The sequence below is a fragment of the Ruditapes philippinarum genome, unplaced genomic scaffold, assembly GCF_026571515.1.
Source record: "Ruditapes philippinarum isolate M1 unplaced genomic scaffold, ASM2657151v2 ctg8616_1_1_1_1, whole genome shotgun sequence".
NCBI classification, from domain to species: domain Eukaryota; kingdom Metazoa; phylum Mollusca; class Bivalvia; order Venerida; family Veneridae; genus Ruditapes; species Ruditapes philippinarum.
The window spans coordinates 1-10,739 of NW_026853512.1; the positions used below are offsets into that span (position 1 = coordinate 1).

At 32.6% G+C, this 10,739-nt stretch overlaps 1 protein-coding gene across 1 annotated transcript; it reads left to right on the top strand.

Moving 5' to 3' along the window:
- The first annotated feature begins 347 nt into the window (after nucleotides 1-347).
- On the top strand, nucleotides 348-6,859 carry LOC132737095 (sialate:O-sulfotransferase 1-like). The gene is made up of 7 exons (XM_060724333.1): nucleotides 348-474; nucleotides 746-894; nucleotides 2,796-2,946; nucleotides 4,831-4,985; nucleotides 5,502-5,637; nucleotides 5,992-6,221; nucleotides 6,497-6,859. The coding sequence occupies exons 1-7, from the start codon at nucleotides 414-416 to the stop codon at nucleotides 6,662-6,664; spliced, it is 1,050 nt and encodes a 349-aa protein (XP_060580316.1). The 5' UTR covers nucleotides 348-413; the 3' UTR covers nucleotides 6,665-6,859.
- The last annotated feature ends 3,880 nt before the right edge of the window (nucleotides 6,860-10,739 follow it).

Genomic DNA, 10,739 nt, shown 5'->3' on the forward strand with positions numbered 1-10,739 from the left:
AATAATAATAATAATAATAATAATAATAATAATAATAATAATAATAATAAATTACGAATAACTGTGTCGTTTTTACTTTATTGCACTCGACATTAAATAAGTCAAATAGATACTATACAATACATATTTAAGGAACGCTTATCAAAAATCAAATAAGGTCCATGCTAAAACTCTAAATCTTCCGCAGACCAAAGCAACCATAGAATGCCTAGCTGTTAATAAATAAGGAAATGCGATAAAAAATAATAATTTACATGATTAGGAAAACAAACAATAAAAAAATTACTTGTATAAAATGCTCCCGTCCCCATAACAGTAGTTAATCAAAAAATAAATCATTCCAAAACAGGTTGGACTGGTTCAGATATATTAGAAAATAATTAAAAATATATTTGCTCATTACTAAGTCGGAGATGGATCCTATGAATGTAAAGATACTTTTTATCACAATTGTATTAACAGCATATTTTCAAGGTAAGAAAGTTCTTTTGTTTAATTTGATATTAAAAGCACTAGATCCATAATTAAGTAATACAACTAGTTCCTTTTTGCATCTATATGGAAACTTTATTAACTTATTAATACGTATTTTATTGAAAATGCAATATATACTTTTGATGTAAATGTATCATGTTCAAAAAAAAAAAAAAAAAAAAAAAACGAACACATTTTCTTTTCATGACATGCCTACTTAATAACAAGTATCATTACATGTAAATTCCTACAACCATTTATGCACTTTTAGATGGTAGAGCATCCCTTAACTCTGGATGTTACATAGTTGATGATGAAAGTTTCCAGAATTGGTCAACCGAGATAGACGTTATAACTTTAAACTCGGGTTCAGAATGCAGACGAAGGTGTTATCAAAAAGGATTCCAATATGCTGGAACAGTAAATAACTTTTGTATTTATTCTTAACCATTAGTAAATGTCTCATGTTGTTTAATCATTCAACATATCTTACTGACTATCAATAATGAAAGAAGAGGTAAGAGGGTTGTGCTTAATATTGTTTAATATGTTAGATATCATATTGTTGGTAGATCTAAATACATGTATATTATTAATTACAGTAAAATTTTAATGAAGCTTTTCTACATTATTGAGTACTAAAAGTGCGAGTACATATATACAGCTGTTTAACCAATATTGGACTCGGATAATGTCTGGTCTGGTCCATATAAATTGTCTCTCTAAAATATACGCAAATCTTGATGCGCGAATACGCTACGACGGATCACAGACACTTGTGTGTCAGATCCTGCCCCAACGAGATACGCCCCAGTAAACACTTATCAAAAACATTTTTAAAGTACTTTATTGAGACTTGATGGTATACGGTATTTTTTCATATATGTAAAAAGAGTTTGAAAACCAGTTTTATCGTTGTTACAGAATTCGCATTTGTGTTTGAATATTAAAATATTTTTGATAGGGTGTTATAAGGGGTGTATCACGCTGGAAGGCAGGATTTGACCCCCAAGCGTCTGTGCGATGGAGGGAAAAAAATCCGTGTTATATAACTTACGAACAGCTTTCCATATATAGAAATACTAATCCCATTTATGGATCCCATCTAAGCCACAGGGAAAAGACTCTTTGATCTGATATTATCCCCTACCACTATCACCCATTCCTGCTACAACCCCAAAAATATGAATAAAAGTAAATTTCCACATTTAGAATTCATAGCAACAATATGACACTATTAAGCAATTTTCATGATACCTATATAGTGTTTTATAATACTGCACGTTTGGATATTCATTGGATAATCGTGACGTTTATATTATTAGTTATAAAGATCATTGGCGGTTACATGACCCTATATAAACGGTTATTTGTAAATATAACCCAAGCCCTTTGGCGAGGGTTATATTGCAAACAGCCGTTTATATACGGACATGTAACCAGTCAAGAATTTTTATTTCAAATTTATAATACAGCGAGCATCATTTTTAGAGAAAAAAGTAAGATTTCTTCAGGAATCGACAGCAGTCGTGTATATAAAACTTTATAATACCTAGCGGCTCGGGTTATATTTACAAACAGCCGTTTATATAGGGACATATAACCTGTCAAAAATCTTTATAACTAATAATATAACCTGTCAAAAATCTTTATAACTAATATTATAATACAGGAAGCATCGTTTTAGTGAGAAAAGTGAGATTTCTTCATAAATCGACAGCAACCGTGCATATTATTAGTTATAATATTGTTGACAGGCTATATGGTCCTACATAAAAGGCTGTTCGTAATTATAACCTGAGCCGCTAGGCGAGAATTATATTGCAAACAGCCGTTTATATAGGGCCATGTAACACGTCAGAAATCTTTATAACGAATTCGTAATACAGCAAGCATCATTTTGTTTAGAAAAAGTAAGATATCTTCATAAATCGACAGCAGCCGTGTTTATTACATTGTATTATCAGTAATAAAGAAATAATGTATAAAGAAATCTCTTTTTTTTTCTCTAAAAGAAGGAAGTTTGCAGTATTATAAATTCGTTATAAATATTCCTGAAAGGTTATATGACCGAATATAAACGATTGTTTCCAATATAACCCTTGCCTGGGGACTCGGGTTATATTTACCAACAACCGTTTATATAGTGCCATATAACCAGTCAACAATGTTAATAACTTATAATATAACTAGTACTATAGAGGTAAAATAGTGTCACATTATTGTTGGCAAGTTCACTTATCCCACAAATTCGTCATACATGTATAACATTTCAATCAAATCATTGAATAATGAGATTCTTTATTTCTAACATACCACAGTTTATAATTGAATGTGCTTGTGGCAACAGTCGTCCTCAAAAGGAAGTATTGAAATCAAAATGCAATTATACATGTCCTGGAAATAATAACGAATACTGCGGTGGTGGAAACGTTGACGTTGGCATTGGCTTTTCTGTTTATGAACCTTCCGGTATGGTATTACTTTCTTCCTTCTTGGTAAAAGAAGTACCGCAAGTAATTTTAATATTAGTGTGCTGTTATAATTTATAATTACACATGTATTTAAATGTTTTATTTATCAGAAATTATCGCACGGTGTACTTAAGAATAATGTATGTGTGTGTTGTACAACACGTGATGTAAGAATTTGATCTTATATATTTTCTTAAGCTAATCGTTACCACACTAAATATCTTAATGGAATAGTCTTTCCCATAGTTTAAACCAAGACACATCGATAAAATATAATATAATTATATATACAAGGTAAAAATAGTTAGTGAAAGCCAGAGACTATATTTGTTTGACTTGAAAAAAGCAAAATACATCTTGGCTTGATCTTATTCATGATAAACAAACTTTCTTTTATTCTATGCCTAATAAATTAAATTTCAGTATGACATTAAACATTTATTGAAATCTGTACAAACAAGAAATATCTTTGAAAAAAGATACTCGGCTAGACTAAAACTAGTTTATTTGCATATCGCGTCATGGAAAACATGGTAATAGAACATAAGGATTATGATCGTGAGGCTAACATCATATGTATATGTTGGCACATACGAAGTATTTTAAATAGAAACAAAATGTAAAGTCTGAAGTAAATCATTTAAAAGTAAAGAAGAAGTAAATACGAACTACAAATAAAACAATTTTCTTATTTTGTACTCAATTTTTTCGTCTCAGTTCATTTTTACCGTCATGTTATTCCTTTATTTCTATTATTGTGAATGCCGTTTTAACTCAACGAAAAACAATAGTAATTGAAGTTTAATCAAATCGAAATTTTAATAAAAAGTTTATAAATTACAACGTTTTGTTGATACGAAGTACCCTAATCAACAGATTTACAACACCTTTTTGGAAATAACGAAAGTAACCTAAAATCCAATAAAAGAACCGGAAGTGAGCTTTCTAGATAATTTACTAATCTAAGAAAAAACTTTGACAAACATTTATTTAAACAAAAACTCATTAGCAGTTAAATAAATACTTTACTAATATATAAAATACGTGAAAATTATAAACTTTGTATCCATTTCACATAAAAAATTGACAATACCGGATTAGTTCGTTTTCTTGTGTCATTTCGCTATTTTCATGCGCATGACTTAACGGGATTGTGGGCGTAATTGTAAGTGGTGGTTTCGTTATTTTTTGACAAAATTCATATTAAGCAACGTTTAATAATCTGTAGGAGGATGTATGATAATATAGAACTTAAATGTGTAGGAGAAGGCATGGTTAAACAGAACGAACTTAAGTGCATTCTATCTGAAATTCAACTTGATAGTGAAAGAAATAATTTCCAGAACACCTTTACAGTGCTTTAGATCAATTGAAAATTAGATCAGAAAAAAATCATTTATGTTGTTTTACTACTTTTTCCATGGCCAATTAGATTCCGATATTTCAGATTTCAATTTCAAAATGACCAATGAAAATCTTACATATATTCAGTTCTTTCCTGTAAATTTTACAGGATGTCCAACCGAAAACAGATGGCCTCCGGCCGAAAAACTTTTATTTCGCATCAAATAAACAACAAGGTTTTCAATAGAAGTAGCAAGAATCTTTTTGTTTCCATCAATATATTATGTTTTTCTGAATTCGACAATAATACAGCGAAATAATTATATTTATTTATTTATTCATTCATTCATTTGTCTGTCGGTGTCATATAATGAGACGTGGTTATGGCTCTAGAAGGGCTCGAATCTCGAATCTTTGTCGTGAGGTGCAGACACCCTAACCACTCTACCTCCGCTCCCTATAAAATACAAATAATTAAGGTTATTTCAGAAATACGTATTCATATTGTAAAACATATACCATGTTTATATTTGTTAAGATGTTACACCCTCTCATTCCGCTGGTTTTATCGGATGTTTCGGTTACGATGAAGCGTTGGATCAGTGGACAGTGGGGTTTGAAAACATAACTTTTAATTCGGGTTCAGAATGCCGACGACAGTGTTACAAAAGAGGATTCATATATGCTGGAACAGTAAATAGTTCTAATTGTTTTATTGATACAAAACTTTTGGCATAATATCAAAATTATTATTATTATATATTAATATGTTAATAATCAATGCATACAAAATGTCTGTAACATCATGTTTTACTGACATTATTGACAACGTAAAGTAGAAGTAGAGATAGTATTTATGATTGATATTTATCATTAAATTGGTACATCGTTTATAAAGAACAGTATGCAATTTTCTATCAAATAATTACATCAGATTTTCTGTGATTTGATATATACCCTAAGACCTAAATTATTTTATAAAAAAAGCTGAAAACCTTGTGTCGTAACAAATATAAATATTAATAAAATTATTAATAAATCAAATGGTGAAAACTTTAACTTTAAAGCTAGTTTTGAAAAATGCTTTAAAACAAAAATATGTATATATAGTATTTATTCTAAGGATATATACACTATAAATAATGTAGACAAGAGATGAAACCAATTAAATCTCTAACTAATGAGATGTTTTATTTGTAACCAACACAGTGGATCAAATTGTGTGCTTGTGGCAACACAAGTCTTCAGAATCAAGTTTCGGAATCCGAATGTAATAACATATGTCCTGGAAATAGGAACGAATACTGTGGCGGGAATGAACAAGGGTCTATATACAGAACTGCCGGTACTTCACAATTTTATTGGCTTTAAATGGAAAATCTGAATAAATGACAATAACTTTGTTTCAATCATGTTAATTCCTTGGTGAACTTTTAATAGTTTTGCGTTTATATGTTTAGAAAGTTCAGAGATAATTAAATTATGGTAAATAAATATCCTGATTTTTACACACAGGTACAATAAAAAAATACGAATTTTAACTTTTATAAAATGTTTTAGATTTTACTTGAAATTCATTTTATAGTTTATATCTGTAGTTATTTGACTTTGTGTTTGGTTTGTTAATGCGTTTATATCTATAAGATATTTATAACACCAACAAACAATGGTTTGAATTATTTTCATTATATATTCCAAGACAAAGCAATAAAAAGAACAGAATCCGTCTCAAACAAGTGGGTAACACCGGGGGCCGGTAGACCTGTTTACTTTATCCGGAATGCAAAGATGGATCATGGCAGCTGCAATGACTTCTGCAACCTTCTCACACCAAAATCTCAAGTTGCTGTGTTAGATAAAGATGCTGAACTTTGGCTAGAGAAGAACAAACTGATCGAAGCTTCTGAAAACTACTGGATTAACAAGACGGTAAATATTTTTTCTTGAATTTTCCCGTTGCACCTTTTACCTGATAATATTGTATAAATGCATTTGCCCTGCTTTGAATTCGAAACAATATTCAGGTATTTCAAGACAAAAAATGACTTTTGCGTTTCTTAGGAGAAGATACAATGCAATAGTCATCGTATATAGAACGTGTTAGCATATTACTGCCTATACCATTTACTTTGCCTTTACTCTGATATTTCAGGATAACCATTAAAAAGAAATTGTTAATACAATTTTGTCTTCCTTTTCCACAGAGTCAGCTTCAAAATGAGTGTTACTATATAACTGGAGCAAACAAACAGCGAGAAACCCATTGCCATGGATATCAGCGCTCATGTAGAGAAGCTACGTTCACGTCACGTGTTCGAACAGCTTCGTCTTGTTCTTTGAAGTACCGATGCATCTGTCAACGGCGTGTCTAAATGACCCGGAAAAAGCTGTGTTTCCGAAGCTTACGAAGTTTACGGAAGTTTTTGGCTTACATGAAGCATTCAAAATAACATTATACATGTAGTTAGTATTAGTGTGTGTTATTTCTTCAAGACTATCTGGATAGTTTTTCATCTCTTATGACATGCCAAAGAAGCTTAGGCACGATTTGTTTTATTGTTTAAAACTTTTCTATGTACTTGATCTGATTGAGAACATCTGAGATCTTGTGTCAATAAGCATTATGTTAGTGTTCTAAACATGAGAGGTTGTAAAATTGATGATTATTATAAAAAAAAAATACACGTTAAATTTGTTAGAAATTTTCTTTGTTCGGTTCTAATAAATGATTTGTCTATCTATAAACACGAAGTTTTCTACATTAAAATGATAAGCTTTTCGTGGCAACAGCAAAACAAAACAAAGGATTTTGACCAAAACAACACGATTTTGACAGTTTAATATATGTCAGAAACTTTTTTCCAATCTACCTAATAAAAGACTCAATCGAACCTATGTTAAAAAACAGTTTCTTGCTGGAAAAAAAATCAAGCAAAATTGGTTTGTTTATGCAACACCTCCCCCCCCCCTCCCCGACCCCCGATAGTAAACAGGGTCCTAATTTTTAGTTAGGTGTGACGGCATGCAGTCTCCCTAAATTCCTGCAAACAGAAATTATCTGTAGTAGTGTATGTACTCACAGACCCCGACTAAAACGCCCCCCGACCACCCCCATTTCAAAACACAGCCTGTGAGTCCAAACGCAGTTTATAAATATTTTAACAACCATGCGCAAAGCCAATTTGAGATCAAAGGGGAAGAGACAAAGCCATTAATTGGTTCAAATTATAATTACTTAAACGGTAATGGGAAGGCAATTCGGCCACCACCTATATTGTGAATTTTTTTTAAGTTTCCCCCCTACACTGTTCACTAAATCTTTTCGATTTGGCACTTCGTCTTCATATTTAACTAACTTTACTAAGCAATATAACGACTGTGCAAGATTATAATTTACCAGAAACCTACATGGAAAACCATCCCAGAATCACAAAGAACATAATGATTGCTTCTAAAAGTAACGGGAACTAATGAACAGGTTGAAAGCCACCAGTCATACCTTTCAAATTTCATTTCTGAAACGATAAATAACAAGTGTCTCAAGGAAATGTCCTGGTAAATAAATCAATCGAAATGAATCTGTAAAACGTTCAATTAATAGAGCGGAAACAGCTTTTTTTATTTTGAGGCACTTTATATTTTATCAATATCGATGTTGGTCAATTACAGTTTCAAAACGTTAAGAGTTGTCCATGGGGCGCATACTGCATTTTCTGTGTTAGATAGCTCAGTTGGTAGACCACCTGGCTGTCACTCCTTTAAGTTTCCGGGTTGATACTGTAACAACCCTTGGGGAAATTTTCAGGGACACTTTTCAGTGTTCCCACCGGGGTGTACGGTTGAAATTCAGGTGGTCCTCGCATGTAATCAGTGGGATTGAAATACTGGAGGTCACGTACCATGGAGGAAACGTAACCACGAGGTACGGTTTATGTACCACATATATAATATTTAAATTGAATATTTACAGTGAAAAATATTTATAGCTAAATAATAAAAAAAATGAAATGACGAATTATTATCCCACCGCCAAAGGCGTGGATGGATTAGAAATAGCTTCATACCGTCCGTCCGTCCTTCCTTCCGTCCGTCCGCTCTCATGGGACAGTAATAATGTGGCTAGGGGCAATAGGTAACTGTTCTTTTCCTTGATGTCATTTCATTCGGTAATGCATATTTATGTGCTAATTTTCTTTTGTGGTGGGATAAAAGAACAAACAATAAAGTAGCCACATTAGTACTAATCCCGTAAGAACTTCCGTCTTCCGTCCGCATTTTTGTCCAAAGCATATCTTTCAAAAAAGTATTGAGGTATCAACTGAAACTTTCATAGTGGATAGATCTCACTTGTCATGAAAAGAGCAAGGGGTTCTTTTCATAAGAGCTAGGAAACTGGTTTCCCGAACTCCCTTTATCTATAGCTTTCTCTGAAAGTGAACTTAGTCTTGTCTAAGAGTCATATCTACGTCACGCGAGGGGTATAATGATAGATAGATACATAGAAAATGCAATAATAGAGTACGAGGAGGGCCATGAGACCAGAAATCGCTTACCTGTATATAGGCCCCGGCGGGCCAAATTTTGCACCCAGGATTTTTTTAAAATAAAATTTGTAGAACAGTTAGAATTTCATGATAAATATCTAGCTCTAGCTCTTTGAGTTTTAAAAAGGAAGATTTTTTAAGGCTTTTACTATACACAATAGGAAAAAAAACAACATGACCGCAGCCCCGGACGGGGCCAATTTTGACGGCCAGGGCTTTTATTTGAACAAACTTGTAGAACATCACTAGAAGTTATTTCATGCTTAGTATCTTTACTCTAGCTCTTTGGGTTTCTTTAAAGAAGATTTTTTTTTAGTTTTTTACTATAAACATATAAGGAAAATCAATGACTCCGGGGCGGGGCCAAATTTAAACCCAAGGGCCCTTATTTGAACAACTTGCTAGACACCCATTAGAAGATGTTTCTAGCTAAATAGTTTAGCTCCAGCTCATAGGGTTTTTCTAAGAGAAGAGTTTTTAAGTTTTTACTATATACATAGGGATAAATAGTGACCCCTTGGGGCGGGGTAAATTTTGATCCTAGGGCTTTTATTTGAACAAACTTGATAGACACCCATTAGTAGATGATTCATACTTAATATCTAAGCTCTAGCTTTTTGGTTTTTTTTAAAAGATTTATTTTTAAGTTTTTACTATTTACAAATAAAGAAAATCAATGACCCCATCCCCCGGGGGCGGATAAAATTTTGACCCTTTTTTTAACAAAGTTGGTAGACACTGACTAGACGATGTTTCGTGCCAAATATTTAAGCTCTAGCTCTTTCGTTTTTTTTTTTGTTTTTTTTTAAAGATTTTTTAAGTTTTTTCTTTCGGTTGCCATGGCAACCAGAGTTCCGCATGGGAACATTTTTTAAAGTTTACTACCAAAGGAACATTCCTTTGAAGTTTAGATCGAATTGGCTAAGCAGTTTATGAGGAGATGTCTTTTAAAGTAAAAGTTTACGGACAGACGGACGGACGCCGGACAAAAAGCGATCACAAAAGCTCACCATGTCTCTTTGTAACAGCTTGAGCTAACAAGATCCCGGTTTGAGCCGGGTAATGCTCCCCGAATAGGTTTTGGACACAGGAAAGTACACCTCTTGTAGTTTCAGAGTTATGTTCCTTGAAAAAGTTCAAAGTGCAATAATTCCAAAATAAAGGCAAGGCCACAGTAAACTGTTCTTTGCACTGCCCTTCTAATCAATGGCGATCTATCAACCTACAAAGTTTCTTGTTGATATCTCTTATGGTTTCCAAGTTATGTTCCGGACAATTTCAAAATGTAAAAATGAACAAAGGGCAATTACTACAAAATTTGGCATGGCGGAGTTCAAGTTTTTGTGCACTGCACATCTACCCATTGAGATCCATCTACCTACAAAGTTTCATGTTGATATCTCTTGTAGTTTTAGAGTTATTTCCCGGACAAGATTATTTTAAAAGGGGAGATAATTAAAATATTGGGCAAAACAGAGTTATGTTTTTTTGTACTGCACTTTTACTACATGCAAGTTTCATGTTGATATATCTTATAATTTTAGAGTAATTTCCCAGACAAAGTTCAAAAAGTAAAAATAAACAAAGGGCATTTACTCCAGAATTAGGAAAAAAAGAGTTATGATTCTTGTGCACTGCACATCTACCCATTGAGATATATCTACCTACAAAGTTTCATGTTGATATCTCTTATAGTTTTACAGCTATGTCCTGGACAAGATTTTTTTCTAAAAGGGGAGATAATTCAACAAGAGGGCCATGATGGCCCTGGATCGCTCACCTGACACAACCGCATTCAAGCAATGTCTTAAACAAGCATCATGGCCAAGTTTGATGACAACCGAGTCAAACATGTGACCTATAGTGTGTTATAAAGATTTTTCCATATTTGGGCAATGTGACC